A 19,850-nucleotide genomic window follows, 5' to 3' on the forward strand; every position below is an offset into this window, starting at 1 on the left:
CGCGCCCCGCAACATGAACCATGTTAAAAGCGTGTGTCCGGCGTTTAATAATTACGTTCATTATTAAATTACGTATTTAAATTCTTTCATAACTTATATGTGTAACTTCATGAGAGCAGACAACGCGAAAAAGTTTAAAACGCTAACAATATGAATGAAAGGCGTTGAATTGAAAAATTATCCATCAGACAAAACTTTTTTTTTTTTGGTCACATTAGTGGGTTTCCTCGTGACGTCATAAAAACGCGCCCGCAACATTGACCATTTTCATTGTACCATGCCACTTATGCTGTAATGTTTGTTGTCAATAAAAAGAAGCGTGTCAACGGCGTTAAATAACAAAATATTTATTATATTTAATCAATAATTATTATTTAATATAATAATTATTAAATCACGTGTTTTCTTATCAGCTGCAAAAGGGTGTATACATTTTTGGGAGGAGGATATTATACACACACACACATACATAGTGTCCCCATAAAAATGTATACACCCTTTCGCAGCTGATAAGATGACATTTTCACACTTGAACTGCATTCTTCATTTTTTTTCTGGCTTCCATGATTGATTCAATGGGTTGAATCTACAAAGAAATCCATAGACAATTTGGTTATCAGCTGCTTAAGATTTGATACATTTTTTGGGATACCCTTTTTTAAGCGAATATATAACGAAGGCAAACGCGTCATGAAAACCGTCCTTTTTCTTGTTCATCCGGTAGGAGGCAGCACATACAACGTCACCCTATTACAGAGGCTGTAAATTGACCCAGTAGGAGTCTGAAGAAAATCCCAGAGTTAAAAACTCAAATCAAGCAGACGAACGACGTTTATTGAATGTTAATTTATCAGATGCCAAACGTGGGCCTCGCTTGATGCATAAATGAAAGACAGACATGACAAAATACCTTTGTTTGACACTTTTTGTTATTAGCAAATGGAAATAACAGTATCGTGAACATATCCATACAACAAGGAATAATGACACATTATAACATAAAAGAAACCAGGGAGTACAAATGATGCAAGACATCTATGAAATAAATAAAAATGTCTACAAAAAAATGTCAATCTTTTCATTCAAATATTAGTCGGGGGGGGGGTGAGCTTGTTCAAAAATGGGAGTTATGTTCATAGCCCTTTTCTTCATCTCGTTTTATGGGAGATATGACTTAAGTAAAAAAAAAAAAAAAAGTGTAAAGAACGGTAAAAGCTTACTCTATTTACGAAATCGCGGCCCGCAAAGTTGACCAACATTTGTGAAATGATCAAATTGGAAATATGTTTTTTTTTTTTTGAATGTAGGCTAATTTGACTTGACAGGATGTTTTTTTGTGCGTGGTTACTTCAATCGTTTACAGTGGATGTTCTCACGTGGCGTGTCATACTAAACAGTCAAACACTTTGTTGGCCTGACGATACGCTAAAACTATACAGTAAATTCATGAGCAAATGACAACAGACGTGAGTGGAACGGTATTTTCGATGAACAATCAAATGATTTGCCTTACGTGTTGTGCGGACGCCAAAAACTTAGGCAGAGACGACGTGGCTGTAGGAAGGAAGGGGAGCTGCTTGTTCGCTCGCCGCCTTCTCATTGGTAGTTTTGGAACTCGTCACTGATTGGTGGCGAAAAGTCGTCGCACCTGTCGAAGTTTGGCAGGCTGACTTCGGCACACACACACACACACACACACACACAAAAAAAAGTGGGCCGAGCGCAAAGATTGAGGAAGGAAGTGGGAAAAAAAAGTCTCTCTTCGTTCGGCTCGGCTCAAATCGGCTTACCTGCAGCGATGCATGCCGACTTGAGCAAAAGTTAAACAAGGCTGCGCGCGCGTAAGGCAACTCGCTGAAAAACTTTTCCGTCATGGCGTCTGTGGTGCAAATGAACGGCGGAGCACTTTTGAATGAAGACACGGGCGATCGTTCGGACGACTTCTCCGGCTTCCAGCGGTGGATCGCCCCCGTCGGTTCCGCCTCTTCTCCGCCACCGATTTCCGCTCCGGACAGCGATCCCGAGGCGGCCTCGCCGAGGACGTCCATCGTCGACTGCCTGCTGGTGGAGCTGTACGACACGTACGGCGGTAGGAGGAACGTGGACAGCTGGGACAGCTCCACCGAGGCGTCCGGCCCGGACGCTTTCCAGGGGCGCTGCGACGCCGGCTCCGGATTCCTGCAAGAGCTCCAGGAGAAACACACCAGGAGGCACCAAGTCAACTATTTGGCCCGCAAAGGTCAGCGATTCTCTCGCTCACCTGCATGCCCCGAGGTCCCCGATCATACTTTTTGGAATCGCTACACTGACACATTTTTGCTTTTAGCTGCACTTTTCATGAGTAAACGCGAACTAAACAAAGTAATGTGTAACGCACCTTAATGTTATGGAAGCTTAAAAAAGGGAGGCGCAAATTGTGGATCTTCAAGAGTTTGGAGGCTAGAACTTGAATGTGTGTGGATGGAAGGCGCATAAACATCAAGTCTGCTTGAGCCACAATGCCCACGCCAGCAGGGGGCGCTCACCTAGTTGATTTTTAATTTTTTTTTTTTAACTGTCTAAAATCAAATACAAGAGGGAAAAAAATACACAATGAAACACTACGAGCGCTTTGACAGCTCCTTTAACTAAGTGTATATTTGGCTAACGGTCACATGACCCCCGGTCAAGTGAAACAATGCGGAGCGTCGACACCCACTGTCGGATTTCCTGAGTTCCTCGCAGGCGCCGCGTAGTCTTCTCGCGGAGCGGCGACCGCTTGTTTGTTCAGCCTTTCTGCCGCCGCCTGCAGTTTCGGAGGCTGAAACTTTTTTGCGTGTGTGTGTGTCCGTAGAGCCCAAGGAGTTGGTCGCCATCATCCAGGAGGTCAAATACCGAACGGGCGTCCAGTCGGCCAAGCTGATCCGCCAGTTGAGGCGGCGAGACAGACTGGTGCACAAATTACAGAAGAATTATGACATCATCACCGCTTGCCTGCAGGCCGTCTCGCAGAAACGACGTAAGAGGGGCACGACGGCGTTTCGATAGACGTCCGATCGATCGAATGATTGCCACGTCAAACGATCGGACGATTATCGTTGCCAACGGGTTGAGGATCCGCAAGAAATTACAATGAACTCGTCCCTAATTGGTTGGTAGTAAGGCTCCTTGGTAGAGGTTAACGCCGATGATGCTCCTCCTCCTCCTCCTCCTGCATCCTTGCACCTCCTCCTCACGATGACGAGCAAAAACAGGAGGAGGAAGCAGCATCGTCCGCGCCGCAGCGGCACTTGTCATTTCTGTCCCTTTTTTGGCGGATTTGCGAATCTATTTTGGGTGGAAGCTCGCTTACCATGAGCTGACGCGTTCGAGGCTCGGCATGCGGCAGGAGCGCCTCGACGCCGCCGCCGCCGCCGCCTCGACGGCCGGCGGCAGGCAGCGCCGACCGGCTCCCGCGTCAGGCGGGGTAGGCAACATCATTAGCAGCGTGCTGAGGAAACGCAACGGCATCTCCAGGAGCGCGCCCAGGCTGCTGTGCACGCTGGAGCCAGGTGACTGCGCACGACGGCCTTACCTAGATACGAGTCGTGACGTCACCACTGAAAGGAAAGGAATGGGGGACCCGCGTAGCCCAAAGCACTTTTAAAGTATTTCTTAAATTCATTTTCAAAGTGTAGATGCGCAAGTGTATCCCTTGGCGGTTAATCTCAACTGAAGTGGGCGTGCCCTTCGCGTCAGTTAATCCTCTTCCCAAGCAAGCTAGCACAAGAAATCAACACTTTTGGAAAAATAACGTGGAATGGCGGACAAAACCAGTGAGACTCACCGAGCAGGTTTCCTTTTTTTTTTTTAAGCGCTAACGGGGATTTGACGACGAAAAGCTTTGTAAAGTGGTCGTCGACGGACGGGAAAGCGCCCGTCCTGACGGCCACATTTTGATTTCCGCACTTCTCCTTCAAGATTTCGTGATTGTGACATGATTTAGATGTCCATTTTGTCCACACTTCCGGGTGGACAGCGCGCGCCTACGGCGACGTCACTTTGTTTGTTGTAGGATTTATGCTACCTTTGTACTGCGAGTGCATGCATACGGTCACCAGGGCTAATTTCGAACGGCGCTAGACGTCCGATGCAGTCAAAATGGATTGGACGTCTAGCGCCGTCCGATGCAGTCAAAATGAATTGGACGTCTAGCGCCGTCCACGGCGAGAACCTTCAGTCAGTCGGTCTTCCCAAATTTAAGTGACTTGGACGTCTATCGTTGTCGATGGCAGGGAATGATTTAATACGGGGATGGTGTGTGTGTGTGTGCGTTGACAGGAGTGGACACGAGGCTGAAATTCACCATTGAACCTTCAGTTGGGAAGAATGGATTCCAGCAGGTCACGAGTCTTATGATAACAAACTGCACTGATCTTTTCTATGACATTTTTTGGAGCCCAATCGGAATTTTGAATGTTTTGTGCGCCGCAGTGGTACGACGCCCTCAAAGCTGTGGCCAGACTTCCGACCGGCATTCCCAAAGAATGGAGGAAACGGGTGAGTCGCCCGCGAGCGACCCGCTATCGAGCGCGCACGGCTGACCCCGTCGCCCGCGCAGGTGTGGCTCACGCTGGCCGACCAGTACCTTCACAGCATCTCCATCGACTGGGAAAAGACGCTTCGCTTCGCGTTCAACGAGCGCAGCAACCCGGACGACGACTCTCTCGGCGTACAAATCGTCAAGGTGACGAACGACCGAGACGCACGTTAGACTCGAGCCAGGTATCGAAGTACCCGTGATCGATGGCGTCCGGTCTTCCAGGACCTGCACAGGACAGGCTGCAGTTCTTACTGCGGCCAGGAGGGAGAGCAGGACAGGGTAGTCCTGAAGCGGGTTCTGCTGGCCTACGCCCGCTGGAACAAAGCGGTGGGCTACTGCCAAGGCTTCAACGTCCTGGCCGCGCTCATCTTGCTGGTGACGCAAGGCGACGAGAGCGACGCGCTCAAGGTGACCGCCTCGACGGCGTCGACCGTCTCGCCGCGCCATCGTCGTCACGGTGACCGTGTCGTCCGCAGGTCATGATCTACCTGATTGACAAAGTGCTGCCCGAGAGCTACTTTGCCAACAACCTCCGCGCGCTGTCAGGTCCTCCGAGATTCTTTGCGATCCGGCCGAGCGTCTTTTTACAAAGACCTCCTTCGGGCTTTTCTCGGTCGCCACCGACTTTACCCCCCCCTTTCCCCTCAGTGGACATGGCGGTGTTCCGAGACCTGCTGCGCGTCAAGCTTCCCGGACTGTCCCAACACTTGCACCGCCTCCAGAAGGCGGCCAACAAGGAGGCGGGAGGTACGTCGTCGTCGTCGTCGTCGTCGCGTCGCGTCGCCCGCGACCTACGAGCCCAGTTTGAGCCGGCGACTCTTCTGTCGACGTTTTGGTCAGGGAGCTACGAGCCGCCGCTCACCAACGTGTTCACCATGCAGTGGTTCCTCACCATGTTCGCCACCTGCTTGCCGGCGCCCGCCGTGCTCAAGATTTGGGATTCGGTTTTCTTCGAGGGCTCGGAAGTGTTGTTCCGAGTCGCTCTCGCCATCTGGGAAAGACTAGGCGAGTGAGTGAGAGACACTCGGGTCTGAATCGTTCTCGGATGATTTCGAGGCTCTTATTCTGTCGCCGTTCCGCCCAGGAGGATTTTGTATTGCCAGACGGCCGACGAGTTTTACAGCACCATGGGCCGTCTCACCGGGGAGATGCTGGAGCGCAACCTCGTCGATCCTCCTCAACTCATACAGGTAAGGAGTTGTACCGCCAAACCCGGAGAGCGTTTAAACCACGAGCGGCAAATCTTTCAGGAGGTTTACGGCATGGCGGCCTTCCCCTTCCCTCAGCTGGCCGAGCTGAGGGAGAAATACACTTACAACATCACGCCCTTCCCGACCTCGGTGGAGCCCGACGGAAGGTGGGAGGCGAGAAGCAAACGTAGGCGTCGCGCTGACAGGTTTCGCTCGGTTTCGTCCGCAGCGGCTGGGAGAGCGACGACGAGGCGGCCGAAGACGACGCGGTCGCGTCGGCGCTCGGCTGTTTGGGGCCGCTCGGAGGTCTGCTGGCGCCGGAAATACAGCGATACCAAAAGCACCTCAAAGGTGAGCCGTTTTCGACGCGCGAAGCGTGACGAGGATTGACGGCGTTCGCCTCCAGACCAGCGCGACATAGCGGAGCTGAGTCCGGGCGCGGTCGGGGGAGGAGCCAGGGCGGAACACGAGGCGGCCGTCAACGGCATGATGACGGAGCGGATGAGCACGGACGTCCACGCGCTCAAGAAGCAGTACGCTCGCATCAAGAGGCGGCAGCAGCGGCAGGCCGCGCAGCTCTTCATACGCACAGGTGGGCCGGATCGGGACCGGCGTCGACAATTACAATCGTAACGTTTGCGCTTCTCCCTAGACAAGTGTCCCACCACCCGGGTCTTGCCGTCCCAACTCAACCCTTCCGGCGCCGTCGTCAACCATCTGCTCCTGGGTCGGAAACCCCGCGGTCCTCCCGGCGGCTCCCGGCCCTCCGACGGAAGCGCGTCTTCCGCGGGCTCTCCCTGGCGAGCCCGCGTGCGCGCCCATCGGCAGAACGTGGCCCGGGCTCGAGCTCGGTTGGGCTTCGGAGATTCGGGAGAGTTGGACGAGGAACGCGGGGATACCCGAGTCGATGACGGCGTCTCCTCCGAGCGCGAAGGGGTTTCGGCGGAGGCGGAAGAGGTGGAGGTGCGTCTCGGCGCCGTGGACTTGGAGGACGAAGGTTCACACCGGACTTTGGATCGCCGACTCGTCCCTCTACCTTCTTCGATCGCGCCAGAAGAACCGTCACATTTGGAGGTCACCGCCGACAGGGTGACGTCCTCTTTTCCGGTTCCCCGCGCCGCTTCCTCCACCCCTGTTCAAGGCCACTACAAAACCTCGCCCTCCTCCTCCGCACCGTCGCCCTCCTCCGTCGGGTCCTCGTCTCGTTCTTACTTTCCCTCCTCCCCGTCGGAACCGTCCTTCTCACCGGCGGCCAAGACGCCAATCTTCTCGCCCTTCCCGTGCGTCAAACTGCCCAGGAAGTCGGCGGCCGCTCGGAGCCTGGGCCTGTACGGCCCTACCTCGCGGACGCCCGCCGTGTGCTTCCCCCAGCTGAACCGCACCACCCGGAGACGCTGAGAACATTTCGCCACCGTGTTGCCTCCTGGCTAAGAAAAGGTCAAAAGCGGGAGCTTTTCCCAGCGCGCAATGAAGCCATTCACTTGTTTCTATGCCAAGAAGACCTTTTTGTCTGGAAGTCAAATAGGATTGCTGGCATGGCCACAGGGAATGTATGTGCAAATAAACGATAGACTTCAGCAGATGTTTGTGTTTAGAATGTTCATTTTGGGGGGTTAAACAAGCCCTAGCAAAAAGTATGGAATCAGCAGCACTCACTCAGACGTTTTATTTTGCAGAACAAACTCCGACAGCTTGAAAAATGTATGAATTAGTTCAAAAGTGCAACTCTTAAGCATTCAGAAACACACAAAGAGAAAATGTTACTTTTATAGAATAAGTGCAAGGAAATATATATATATATGGAATCATGAGAAATAACAATCAAAACACATCTCTAGTATTTAGTAGCACCGCCTCTGGCTTTTATGACAGTGTGCAGTCTCTGAGGCATGGACTTGATGAGTATTCTTCATCAATTTGGTGCCAACTCTCTGATTGCAGTTGCCAGATCATCCTTGCCTTGCAGAGGACCATTTCTACCACAGGTTAACAATAGGGTTGAGATCTGGGCTATTTGCAGGCCATGACATTGACTGGATGAGTCTTAGCTCTGTGGCATGATGCACTGTCATCTTTAATTGAAGCTGTCGAAAATTTCAATATAAACCTTTTTATTGAAGATTTAACCACAGTGCCTTTGCCTGACATCCAGCCCCACCCATATCATCAAGGACTGAGGGAATTTTGATGTTTTCTTCAGGCAGTCGTCTTTGTAAATCTCACTGGAACAGCACCATACCAAAGTTCCAGCATCATCACCTTGTCCAATGCAGATATTTGACTCTTTGACAAGTTGATGATGCTGGAACTTTTGTCTGGCAACGGCAATCAAAGAGAGTTGGCACCGAATTGATGAAGAATACTCAAGTCCGTGCCTCAGAGACTGAGACAAGCTGTCATAAAGGCCAGAGGTGGTGCTACTAAATATAAATACAAGAGATTTGTTTTCTTTATCATGATTCCATAGATTTTTCCCTGCACTTGCTCTATTCAAGTAACATTTACTGACCACCACAATGTTTTTATTCATTTCTTTTCATGAGTTGCACTTTGACACTAATTCCTTCTTTTTATCAGTTTGTTCTACCTGATAAAACGTCTGAGTGAGGGCTCGTCCGAGACTGCCGATTCCATACTTATTCATTTTAAAGCCATATTAAATACTAACACGTAAGATCAAACTTTTAAAAAGTAGATAACCGTGACAAAGTGGCTAGATATATTTACTGTATTCAATGATGGCAAATTGGTTGCCACTGACAGTGACAGACGTCCAATCCAGGGTTGGCAGCGAATTCTCGGACGTCTGCGAGTGACAAACTTTTCAAGAGCCACATGATTGGAAGTCAATTTCCAGTTCGATTTTTATTTGCATTATTTATGAGGCCAATTTGGATCCGATGGAATTTCTTGAAAATTGTGCTCTGACGCCACCTAGTGAAACAAACTATGTATGTCCTACTTACATAGCGCCTCACGTTGCTCTCGACTGCTGATCTTGCACCGGGTTTCCCTGAAAAGCAGCAGCAATTAGACCAGTTCCAGAAAAAGCCGCCCGTTTTGGAAAGTCACCATTCCTCGAAGCTGCCATTTTTCACAAAATATCAAATATTGAAGCCGAATATTGAAGTTTCACACGAGACGGGCTTTATTATTACCCACTCACAATGAGTGCCAGACAGACTAAGAAATTCAATGTAAACAAAAAGTCACTGACAACAACGAGATGATTATCGATAGCCCATTTAGCCGACCACGAGCGGCAAGGCGAGGTCTGAATAGTTGCTATGATGCTACCAGAGAGAAGCGAGCGGTCGGTCGGTCGGTCGGCCGGCTTTAGCGCGCCGGCGGGCGGGCCGCGCCGGGATTGACGAAGGAGAAGTTCCGGAAGACGGTCTGGTCGACGCTGTTGATGAGCGTCCGGTCGGCGCGCGACAAGCGCGGCTTCTCGTCGGTGAACTCTTTGTCGAAATTGCCGCAGTCGCCGGGGGACGTCTGCGGGCGAGTTCGGGTCAGGTTTTGTCACCGGTATATTCCGCAGATTCCAACCGTAAGCGTCACCTACCGAGGCGGGCTTAAAGGGAGGCGTCACTTTCCGCTGTTCTAGCGCCGTCCAGTCGGTGGCGCCGAAGAAGCCGTGCGACCTGATGTTCCCCTTGACTCCCAGCCGCTCCTCGGGCTCTCTGACAAACAGCCTGATCAGGATGTCCTTGGCGTCTCGGGTCAGCCAGCGGGGGTACGCGGGGTCGTCGGTGCGGATGGACTGAAAAAGCTCTTCCTCGTCTCGGCCGCGGAACGGCGACTGACCGACGAGCATCTCGTAGAGCAGGACGCCGAAGGACCACCAGTCCACCGAGCTGTTGTACTTCTGGCCCAGTAGGATCTGAACACAAAGGAGCGGATCGGTCACCTCCGCTCGCGAGCGGAATACTCCGGTCGGGTCGCTCGCCTCGGGAGCGATGTAGTCGGGCGTCCCGCAGAAAGTGGACGTCCTGGCCTCCTCCGACATGTTCTCCTTGCACATGCCAAAATCGGCGATCTTGATGTGTCCCTCGCAGTCCAGCAGCACATTGTCCAACTTGAGGTCCCTTAAAAAAAAAAAAAAAAAAAAAAAAAAAAAAAAACCATAGGAAAGAAATGACAAGCCTCTCATCTTAAAGTACGTACGGTATCGACTCCCACCTGTAGACGATTCCTCTGGAATGCAGGAACTGGAGGCCGCAGACGATCTCGGCCGCGTAGAAGCTGCGGGAAGAGAGCGAGCGTGAAGCCGGCTTCCCGCCAGAACATCGAAGGCGCGAGCGCCTACGTGGATCTGTGCAGGTCAAACTTGTGGCAGCTCTGGATGTGGAACATGAGATCTCCTCCGTTTAGGTACTCCATCACAAAGAACAGGTTCTCCTGGACGGGACAAGAAGAGGCGGGTCCGACTTGCCGTGCTAAAACACGAGCGGGGAGGAGAACTACCTCGGTTTGAAAAGTGCAATGTAGGTGTGTGAGGAAGGGGTTCTCCCAGGCTAAAGAGAGGACCCTCCTTTCCACCATGGCGCACTCCACGTCATCGTCCATCAGAACCACGTCTTTCTTCAAAGCTTTGATGGCGAAAAACTGAGCGCTCTTTTTAAGCTCGGCTAAAAACACCTGCAAAAAAAAAAAAAAAAAACGGTCCGAGTGAGTCATATTTTTGGTCTTTGTCGAGCGTCTTCACCTTGCCGAAGCTGCCCTTGCCGAGCATCTTGTGCAGGACAAAGTCGTCGAAGGAGAACTTGGGCCGATCGCTCTCGGGAACATCGTAAAGGTATTCTTCCGTCAGAGGTTCCTCGGCCGCCGCCGGCCCTGCCCAGGAAACGCCCCGCACCTCTGCGGGGAGAGTACGGTAATTTTTGAACTATGAACCGCTACTTTTTTCCTTCATTCTGAATCCTGCGGCTTATAGTCCAGTGACGCTAATTTGTCGATTGATTTGGGTTAATAGGTAAGACGTGCCTCCTAGCATGCATTGCAGCGCTACCGATGTAAATATCAAAATTCATGTTCCGTGCCAAATATTTCTTCAGCTACTGTCCCAATTGTTTCACGAATTGATAGTTATGGTATTTGGTCACACTGTATTTGACAGCAGCGTCGTAAGACTTTCAAAATTATGACATGACACTATCATGGACATCACTGAATGCTTATAACAGATGTCATTAAGTGACAAATTATCTGACTAACCACGGCTCGGATCGTTGACATCCATTCAAAATTGAGATAATTTGCCATATGACACAAAATGACATCTGTCATAAGAATTGATTCATGCTCATGGCAGTGTCATGTCATCATTATGATAGTCTTATGGCACCACTGTCAAATAGCGTCACAAAATACCCTACCTAGCAATAAATGAAACAACTGGAACAGTAAGTGAATAAATAATTAGCACATAACACGGCCTAAATATAAGACAGTGTTTTTTGCATTGAAAGAAGACTGAAAAAGTGGGGGGAGTCTTATATTCGGGGTCTAGACATGAAACCCATTCACGATGCTAGATGGCGCCAGCTATCATTGAAGCCAATGCTGAACTTGAGGAGTAATGTTCTGTCATGACAGCTCTCTCAGCTACTCTCAAGTTGAACCAGTTTGCATTATTTGATTGCAATGTTTTTCCTTATTCAGATTTGTTTCAAGATTACAATTAGTTAGACCTCATTTATTATTGCAATTTTGTTGTTTTATCACAATAGATTGGTTTATTTACATTTCAAAAACCAGAAGACATTCATTTACGAATGTGATTGCACTTTAGTTGACATATTTATATGTTCAGATATTGAGATTTGAATGAGGCAAAATAACATGCTTTTTCTCCCAAACATATTGTTCTAATCATTTGTTTCGGATGTACTGTCATTATTTTCTGTATAAAAATGAATGTGGTGTTCAAAAAGTCTTTTTTGAGTCTTGAAAAAGAGGGGGTCGTCTTATAATAATATACTCGGGCCAATACGGTATTTTCATCTGGAGCGCTGCAACGCATGCTAGGAGGCATGATGGAAGAAAACCGGATTGAACGCAGAGGTTGACCGTCTACCCAAAGGGAGCAGTGATGGCCAAATGAAGCTTCTAGAAGCAATGAAGCTTTGCAGCCAATTGCTTCATTTGGTTTTATAACAGTCATATGATGCCACTGTCAAATAAAATGTTACTGGTTAATATCTTTTGGCGTAAATATCCCGTAATACAGTGATGAAAGCTGCGGCTTATTGTGCGAAAATGACAGTACCTTTAGTCGCAGATGTCGCCGAACCCGTTTCTTGCACGGTCCCCGGCTGGTCCACGCCGACCGGACCTTCCCGACCGACGATATCCGTTTCTTTGGCGCTCCGGGCCTAGACGAGGACACCCCGTGACGCATCGCCCGCTCGGGCGTCCCGGACCCTACCTGCTGTTTGCTCTCGATGACGGCCAGCGCTTCGGCCATCAGCTTCTGGTTGACTCCGCACAGATTGGCCACCTTCCTCTGGCACTTGTGGTGGACGTTCATGCCGCATTCTAGGCCCGTGAGCAGAGCCGTTTTAAGCCAAAGGAGAAGGCGCTCGGAAAAGAGTCGGTCAAAGTCTCACCCTCACATTTCAGCCCCTGCTTGGCCAGGCCCCACAAGAGGGTCCCGCAGTGTTCGCAGAAGGTGGGGCTCTTGTAGTTGTACACTTTGAAGCGGTGCGGCATGTCGATCTTGAAGCGCTCCTTGTGGATCTGCCAAACGGACACGGGCGTCACCGTCTCCACAGACCCGAAGACGGGACCTTCTCGTCGGTCGTTACCATGGTTTCCTTGCTGTTGACGGCCGATCCCGTACATTTGGCGATGACCTTGTCGATGCACTTCTTGTGGATGGCCGCGTTGCACTCTGTAGACAGACGCACACAGGAGGGGGCCGTCAGACGGACGAGGCCTCGGCGGCACCGAGCGCTCCCGACACTCACGTCCGCACTGGTACCCTTGCTTGTTAAGACCCCTGCCGGCCGGAAAACACAGCCGATGAATGTCAAAAGTACGAAAAACCAAAACGAGCGACAACGTACCAGACAAACTCTTTGCAGACGGAGCAGAAGGTGGGCTGCGGGAAGAAGGTGGCGCTAAACTCGTGACACTTGACCAGGTGAATTTTGGCCTGTTTGAAGGCGCCGCGACGGTGACGGAGCGTAAACAGACCCTCGCGTTCACCTTCGCCATCGGCCTTGCCCGCCGCGTCTGCAACGAGACCACGTTAACAGTTTCGCAACTGTTTGGGAAACCTGGACTTTATAAGGTCTTTTTTTTCAAAAAACTGCATCTAACTATTGAACCCCGCTAGCCTTTGTAATACATTTACTCAAGCCACAGATCCCGCCACACTGTGGGGGGGAAGCAACTTATAGTCCAGAAAATACAGTAAATGGAAGACCGCGGGAAGTGGCGTCCTTTCAAGGGTCGCTGTACCACCTGTTGTTCTATTTTTTTTTTAATCATGAGTTCTCCCCCTCTCACTTGTAGGTTTCACCATCTGTAGAAAATTCTGTTAAGTCATTTCTATGAGTGGAAATTTACTCTTGACGGACTTGAATGTCAAATGACTCACCGCTTATCTCCAGATAATATCTGGCCTCCATCAGCACGCGTCCCTGCGGCTTTAATTCCAACTGAGATAGAAAAAAAGACACGTTTCACTGCCATTGAGACATGGCCTGCACTTCAGGTCATCCAGTATGCGAGCAAAGCCGAGCGCTAACAGATGGCGACGATGCGCTCGCTCGCGAAAGGGACCGAAGGTGTAAAGCGCGACGCACCCACATCTCCAGCTTGCCGGCGTCCTTCTTACAGCGCGCGGCCAACGAGTCCAGCGAAACGACGGCCTCCGACTTGAGCTCGGCCGTGCGGTCCTTCACCACCACGTGCATGACGCGGCCTCGGTGCACGTGCGCGTCGAAGGTGGTGCTCCACGGCGGGTACATGGTGGGCTTCTTTTGCTTGTACACCTGGCCCTTTTCTGCGGGGAAAAAGGCACTTTTGTCAAAAAAATAAAGGGACACCTTTCAATTTTTATACTCCAAACACCTTGGTCAATATTTTGACCCAAACAACCAGGACGGGGAGCTTAGATCTGTCGAGCGCGGCGTTGAAAGCTTTGACCTTCTGCCCGCCAGATTATCGGCTCTCATTGGCATCTGCCGAATGTTTTTTTTTTTTTCAGCGCGTTATAATAACGTGGCAGATATAAAGCACACGTGTTCGCACAATAAAGCCCGTTAAGACTCCCCAAAGCGGCGGCGGCGGCGGCGGCGGTCGTCCGTCCGCCATCTGCAAACGCGTCCGGCGGGACTTTGGGGATCAGGTGACGCCGTGCTCACTTCCTGTTTAGTTTCTCAGATGTTAGGGTTAACATCTAAATCCCAGCTGGAAAAACTTGATAGTCAGGTCAATCTTATCTCCGGGCATCACCGTGCATTTCAATGGATGCAAGAAAAACAAAGGACAAGGTAAAGTGGCTCAGATTCTTCATCGCGCAAATCAAAGAAAACTTGACTTTGGTCGAAAAGGCCAGTCTTCACCAAACACCTGCCCGGCGCTCAGGCAGCGGGTCGAGATATTGCCGCGGCAACAGAAGCCAACTTGACTCTCGAAAATTCAACATGAACAGGAATGATGTCATGCATGAATAATGTTTCTTCTTAAAATCTCCTATTGGTGTTATCAATTTCTAGTATATACAGTACCATTTGATCACAATAGCATGTCGGTGAAGTTTCAAATGTGCTCCTCTTGCGGCGATCCTACCAGTTTCGTAGGCCTCCTTCATGTAGACGGCGCAGTAAGGGTTGAGCACCTCCTCCTGGTACTCCAGGCCCGGCTCCATCTCAAAGTTGGAGAAGCCGATGCGCAGGAAGGGTGACATGGCGCCGGCTTTCCTCCACGCTTGACGCGCCGCTCTCCTTTTTTCGACCGGGACGGGCTGTGGCGGCTCTGAACGAGGGGGAGGAGGAGGAGCAGGAGGAATAAGAGGTTGGCCTCCGGAGCACCTATGAACAGAGAACTTTTTTTAAATACAAAATGGAGACTCAGATAACTGGCTATGACCAAGTTTGAACTAAGAAAAGGAATATTTAAAACAAGCTACTTTCTCTCCTTTGAAGAAATCTTTCCAAATCCAATCGGACTCATGTAGTCCTTCTATCTTTTCAGATCAGCTGGCAACAAGATACTCTATAAACAAAACGGCTTTTTCTGACAACATTGCCAGTAAGTCCGCCACAACGAGCTGTCGCTACCCGCGATATCCGAGGCCCGCTTATGTTGCACGCGGCACTAAGAATAGAGATGAAATTCTAAACGTACACCGGGAACATTCATATTGACGGTTAAGAATATGGGAACGCGTGGGGGGAAAAAAATGTCCCATTTTAAGTATGAAAAGGGTCGTCGACCTGATTTCTGATCTTGGAAATTGGAAGCACACGATGGTGTCTGACTAAAATGATGAAATCAAACAAAATATCTGGCTGCTGTGAATCCAAACGACTCGGTCCGATCCATTTGAACCGGCAGCCCGTCCGCAAAGACAAGTCGACCGGCTGGTTCGCCGCCGTTCAGGAAGCGGGCCGTCTTCGCGTCAACTTTCCTAAGCGTCGAGCGTCCTCCCACTCGCGTCGCAGCGCAACTTCCTGTCGCCTCTCGAGTCATATCACTTCCTCTCCCTCCGGCGATATGTCGACCAGACAATTTCGAGCGTCTGTCTTCTACTCGCTCTGCTTTTCAACATCGTGAGAAGCCGGTCAAACGGAGCCGCCGCCATCAAATGCAAAAGATGATATTTACGGCACGTCCCCGCCCACGGGCGCTCCGCACGTGAAGGTCAAGTGCCAGCACGCCAGCTGCCGGAGACCTTTACGCAGGCTTTCATGAGATTGAAAGCATCGTCGCTTTTTGAAGTAGAGAGGAAAGGCGGGGGTCAGGGCCATCGGCTCAAAGACAAAATACAAAATGCACGGGTAACTTCAACATTTTAGTCTCACTCCAGTACACAGTCCAACTTTGCAATTGAACATACCCAGCAGTTTTCATTGAACAAATGAAATCAGCTCCAAATGGAGATGAAGCTATCATGATGGTCAATGAAGGAGAGAGAGAAAGAGAGAGAGAAAAAACTAACCTAGAGAAGATGACGAGAGGGTTTGCGACGAGTCTGACAGCAAGCAGAGTGACTTTGGAGCATACGGAGTGACACACGTCACTTGAGCCCGTGCTGCGTTCAAGAACGTAGGATTAAGGACGGAAACGCACATAAATCACGTGACGGGACGTTCATTTGAAATGTTTGCGCCTATTAATATGCATGATGTCGACATTTTTAAAAGGTAGAATTTGATCCAGCAAAATGGGTCTTAAATGCAGTATGTGCACGCATTGCATTGGAATGTATTATTTTGTCATATTTTTAACTGTTGAATATACTCAGGATTTTGATGAGCTAAATTTTCATTGTTTATGGACTTTTAAGTCTTTATGATTATCTTTTTTGTCTCGTGTGATTTGTCGATTAAATCACTTTGGGACATTAAAAAGTGCGATATAAATAAAGATTAGCAACTTTATATTTTTGGAAACAATTCACACAGCAACAATGTTCCTTTTTTGTTTTGTCTCGGGTTGTTTTACTCGGTTGGATTTAGACGCACTTACAGTTTTGTCCGCAGGAGGGCGACATTTCTTATTTTACATACAAGGAAGCACACGGGAGTTGGTAAGGTTTCCTGCTTGAAATGCTGCCAAAACACCCTCAAATATGTATTAGTTACAGCGAGTTTACATTTTAATTCTTAACTGGTGCAAAAAAAAAAAATCAAAACTGTTTCTAGAGAACGACACGTCATTTTGACTTCCCAGTTCAGCAGATAAAGCATGTTTCACTTGGTATTTTTGTTACTGTGTGTCGGTCGTTGAAGCACATATACAGTGCCACTTCCTGTTCAGAGGATTACTGAGTTACCATGGGAACCAACCGGCAGCCAATCCGACGCTACGAAACCGCGGCCCCCTCCAGTCCCAGCTACACGGACGCGTAAAAGCACACGAGTAGACGTACGATCCGTTTTTGATCGCTCCCCTCCCGGGCAAAAGGATTGGACGTCTATCGCCGTCAATGGTGATTAAGGTGTACAGGACAGTGCGCATATGCTCACAACTACAGCATGATAACACGACCTCGACTGCAGCTGGTATTTCAAGTACAGTATTTCATTTTAGTCATAAAATGACAAAACATTTCCTGTAGGCTATGTTTGACTCCCCCCATTGATTCCCATGAGGGAAGTTGTTTTGACAGCACTTTAGCAAACAGTGGAGAGCTAAAATGCTGTTTAGGATTGAAACGCTTCAATGTTTTTACTTTTTTTTTTTTTTAATTCCACACAGTCTCTTCTTCACAGTCCCATTGAATTCCCATTCCTCCTGATACTGATGCATTACCTTTTGAAAAATGAAGGCGCATATTCTCCCCTCCCGTGCGGAGACGAGTCCCAAAGGTCACCGGCATGACTGACGTGGTGGTGGAGAGAGTTGCTCATTATCATTACGATGTGGCGATTAGTGTCATTTTAATAGCGCGGGTGTACCTAATATTGTGGATGGAAAAAGTTGCCCGCAGGCGGTCTTCTTCCCCTCGGCAGGCAGGCGCAACACCGGCAACTCATGGAAAATGTGACAAATGGAAAAAGAACATTCAAAACTTTCACATATGAACCGCCGAATAAACATGACACCTCAGAAAATTAAATACAGCACTGATACTACAAAGCAGTATTCTGGTTTGTGCTCATGACAAAATTTGACGGAAAATGCAAAAAAAAAAAAAAACAACAACAAAACATCCAATTAAAATAACAGGTGTGATTGACATTTTTCTTCACAACAGGAGGAAAAGAAATGAGCCCCAATTACTTTAATGGCTGAAAATGAAGCTAGCGATTTTGATACATAGCATGTTAGCCGAGAGCCAAACAAAGCAAACGTGTTTTCTTCTATTTTAATAATACACACCAAAGATGAAGCCCTTGCACATTGAGCAAACTAAAAATGCTAATTCATACTGCCGAAATAATTCTAAAAATGCGAAACACAGACAGACAGACGGTAACTTACCTTCTGTTTACACATTGTGTTGTTTACCACCAGGTGTCCGAAAAACGTAACCCGGATGCTAATTAACGTCAATACTGAACAAACGTTAGTACATGTTCAAATGACAATCATTGTTCAAATTTAAATCATTCTGAAATGTTTTTAAAATATGTGTTTTGAGAGTTGGAGTCATTAAAAAATAAAATCAACTACGCGGTTGCCAGACAACAAAATGAGCCTTCCACGATGATGACGTCCTACATAAAACAAAGGGGAAAAGGGCTACAAATGAATAGAAATTTATTTTCTCAACAAAATAACAGCAAGACAGTTGCATAGATAAACAGCAGTCGCTCGGTTGGAGATTGACGCACAACTATGTGTGCTCACTAAACTTTCTGGAATAAATTCATATGGCTCATCACATGAGGGTGGTAATAAATAGTCCAAATATATATATAAACGGTTGGCCCGTTCACAGCGTGCTTCATAGAAAAAATTCCATCCAAAAAAAAAAAAAAAACAAGGCTCGGTTTTTGTGCTTTTCCTGCTTCTCGCTCCCGGAGGCTCAGTTGGCGTACTGTCTGTAAAAGGCCACCTTGACGCGCTCGATGTGGTGGCACAGTTTGATGGCGGGCCCGAGCTTCAGGTCCATGCACTCCTGCACGGTGGGCAGAGTCAGCAGCAGCATGGCCTGGCCGTCGATGTCCTGCGGCGACCAAACACGAGACCGGACCAGAGGAGGAGTCGGCGGCTCACTTCGGCGCTTTTACTCACCTGCTCTTGGAAGATGTTTGCCAGCGACGCGCAGTCGGTGGAGCCGATGAACTGGACCACTTCCTGCACGCTCCATTCCAGAGGGTTTCTGTCCAGAACCAGGGGTTCTTCCTCTTCCTCCTCCTCATCCTGTGTGTTACAAAGATCCATTGTGAAGGAGTTTTTCTCCATTTTAAAAGGATTAAAATAATTTTTTTTTTTTAAAAAAGACAGCACCTGCGCGTCTTCTTTGGGCGCTTGATACTTGCCGGGCAGCTGGCGCGCAGACCTCCGCCGACCCTCCCGAACGTGACCGTCGGATCCGCCCGGCGCAACGGCGCGGCGCGGGCGTCCTCCGGCGGCGTCCGCCACCGACGCGTCGGTCAAGTCGTCGCGGGCCTCCGAGCTGGTTCCTTCGCTTCCCGACGGCGGCGACGCGGCGTCCGCTTCGCCTTCCTCGCTTTCCTGACGCAGGACGGGAATTGGCGTCGAGAAGCCGGGCAATCCATTGTCCTTCAAAACGGCGGCGGGCGGTCGCACCTGGGCCGAGCCGGCGGCGGTCAAATCCGCCGCTGACGTGCGCCGCTTCTTCTGCACGAAGATGCTCTTCCTTTTCTTGCGTTTGGGTCTAAGCGGCTCGTCCTCCCCTCCCTGCGGCTTGGACAGCTTCCTCTTCTTGCCGTAATAATAAGCTACAAACGCAAAGCTTACGTTAAGTCTCGTGGGGCCGTCGACGATAGCCGTCTGATCCCGCGGCTCTTTTAATCGAGTGACTTTGCCACGAAGTAGACCTATTTGAACCGGGGGTCTATCGGCCGAAACTCACTGTATTTGGTTTTGGTCTGGACAAAGCAGCTCTCCGGGCACTTTTCCGGGACGAGCGTGGGTCCGACGAGGTTGGGGCAGCACTGCAGCTTGATGCAAACTTTGCGGCAAAAGTCCGGGATGAGCTCGGCCAGCCGGACGATTCGGATGCTGGAGCGGTACGTTTTCCCTTTATATCTGGGCCCAAGCGAGACGGAATGAGTCGAGCGGCGGGAACGCGGCTGCTACGGCGGCGGCCTCACTTGGCTTTCAAGGTCTCCTCCTGACAGTCCCAGGTGGGATCCTCCAGTTCCTGCAGCTCCTTGAGGACCCGCCCGGGCTTGTAGGCGGAGTTGATGAGCATGGAGAGCATCTGCGGGTGATACAACAACCCGAGT

General features: G+C 49.6%; 2 protein-coding genes across 12 annotated transcripts; one reads left to right on the forward strand and one right to left on the reverse strand.

Annotated features, from left to right (window-relative positions):
- Positions 1–1,693: 1,693 nt before the first annotated feature.
- Positions 1,694–7,467, forward strand: tbc1d30 (TBC1 domain family, member 30). 6 transcript variants are annotated; one of them, XM_057854640.1, is made up of 14 exons: positions 1,697–2,239; positions 2,834–2,998; positions 4,300–4,361; positions 4,453–4,518; positions 4,580–4,705; positions 4,784–4,969; positions 5,038–5,107; positions 5,210–5,308; positions 5,402–5,570; positions 5,646–5,751; positions 5,812–5,918; positions 5,981–6,102; positions 6,158–6,343; positions 6,404–7,452. In XM_057854640.1, exons 1-14 carry the CDS (start codon positions 1,873–1,875, stop codon positions 7,147–7,149), a joined length of 2,577 nt encoding a protein of 858 aa, XP_057710623.1. In that variant the 5' UTR covers positions 1,697–1,872; the 3' UTR covers positions 7,150–7,452. The 6 variants fall into 6 exon arrangements, with proteins under 6 accessions (XP_057710627.1, XP_057710622.1, XP_057710623.1 ...); XM_057854639.1 differs by having other exon boundaries at positions 1,696–2,239; positions 5,038–5,308; positions 6,404–7,465; XM_057854642.1 differs by lacking the exons at positions 1,697–2,239; positions 2,834–2,998 and adding an exon at positions 3,145–3,530 and having other exon boundaries at positions 6,404–7,459.
- Positions 7,468–8,875: 1,408 nt separating this feature from the next.
- Positions 8,876–18,450, reverse strand: prkcq (protein kinase C, theta). Of its 6 annotated transcripts, none has more exons than XM_057854647.1 (19): positions 17,914–18,450; positions 17,388–17,460; positions 17,242–17,310; positions 14,554–14,739; positions 13,566–13,765; positions 13,358–13,418; positions 12,822–12,990; positions 12,723–12,754; positions 12,561–12,646; positions 12,363–12,492; positions 12,182–12,291; positions 12,023–12,128; positions 10,460–10,611; positions 10,219–10,392; positions 10,061–10,152; positions 9,934–9,996; positions 9,701–9,839; positions 9,317–9,634; positions 8,876–9,246 (listed from the first exon to the last, which is right to left on the reverse strand). In XM_057854647.1, exons 1-19 carry the CDS (start codon positions 17,926–17,928, stop codon positions 9,088–9,090), a joined length of 2,334 nt encoding a protein of 777 aa, XP_057710630.1. In that variant the 5' UTR covers positions 17,929–18,450; the 3' UTR covers positions 8,876–9,087. The 6 variants fall into 6 exon arrangements, with proteins under 6 accessions (XP_057710630.1, XP_057710628.1, XP_057710629.1 ...); XM_057854645.1 differs by having other exon boundaries at positions 14,554–14,795; positions 17,812–18,450; XM_057854646.1 differs by having other exon boundaries at positions 17,388–18,450.
- Between the last annotated feature and the right edge of the window lie 1,400 nt (positions 18,451–19,850).

The sequence above is a fragment of the Corythoichthys intestinalis genome, chromosome 13, assembly GCF_030265065.1.
Source record: "Corythoichthys intestinalis isolate RoL2023-P3 chromosome 13, ASM3026506v1, whole genome shotgun sequence".
Lineage (NCBI taxonomy): Eukaryota > Metazoa > Chordata > Actinopteri > Syngnathiformes > Syngnathidae > Corythoichthys > Corythoichthys intestinalis.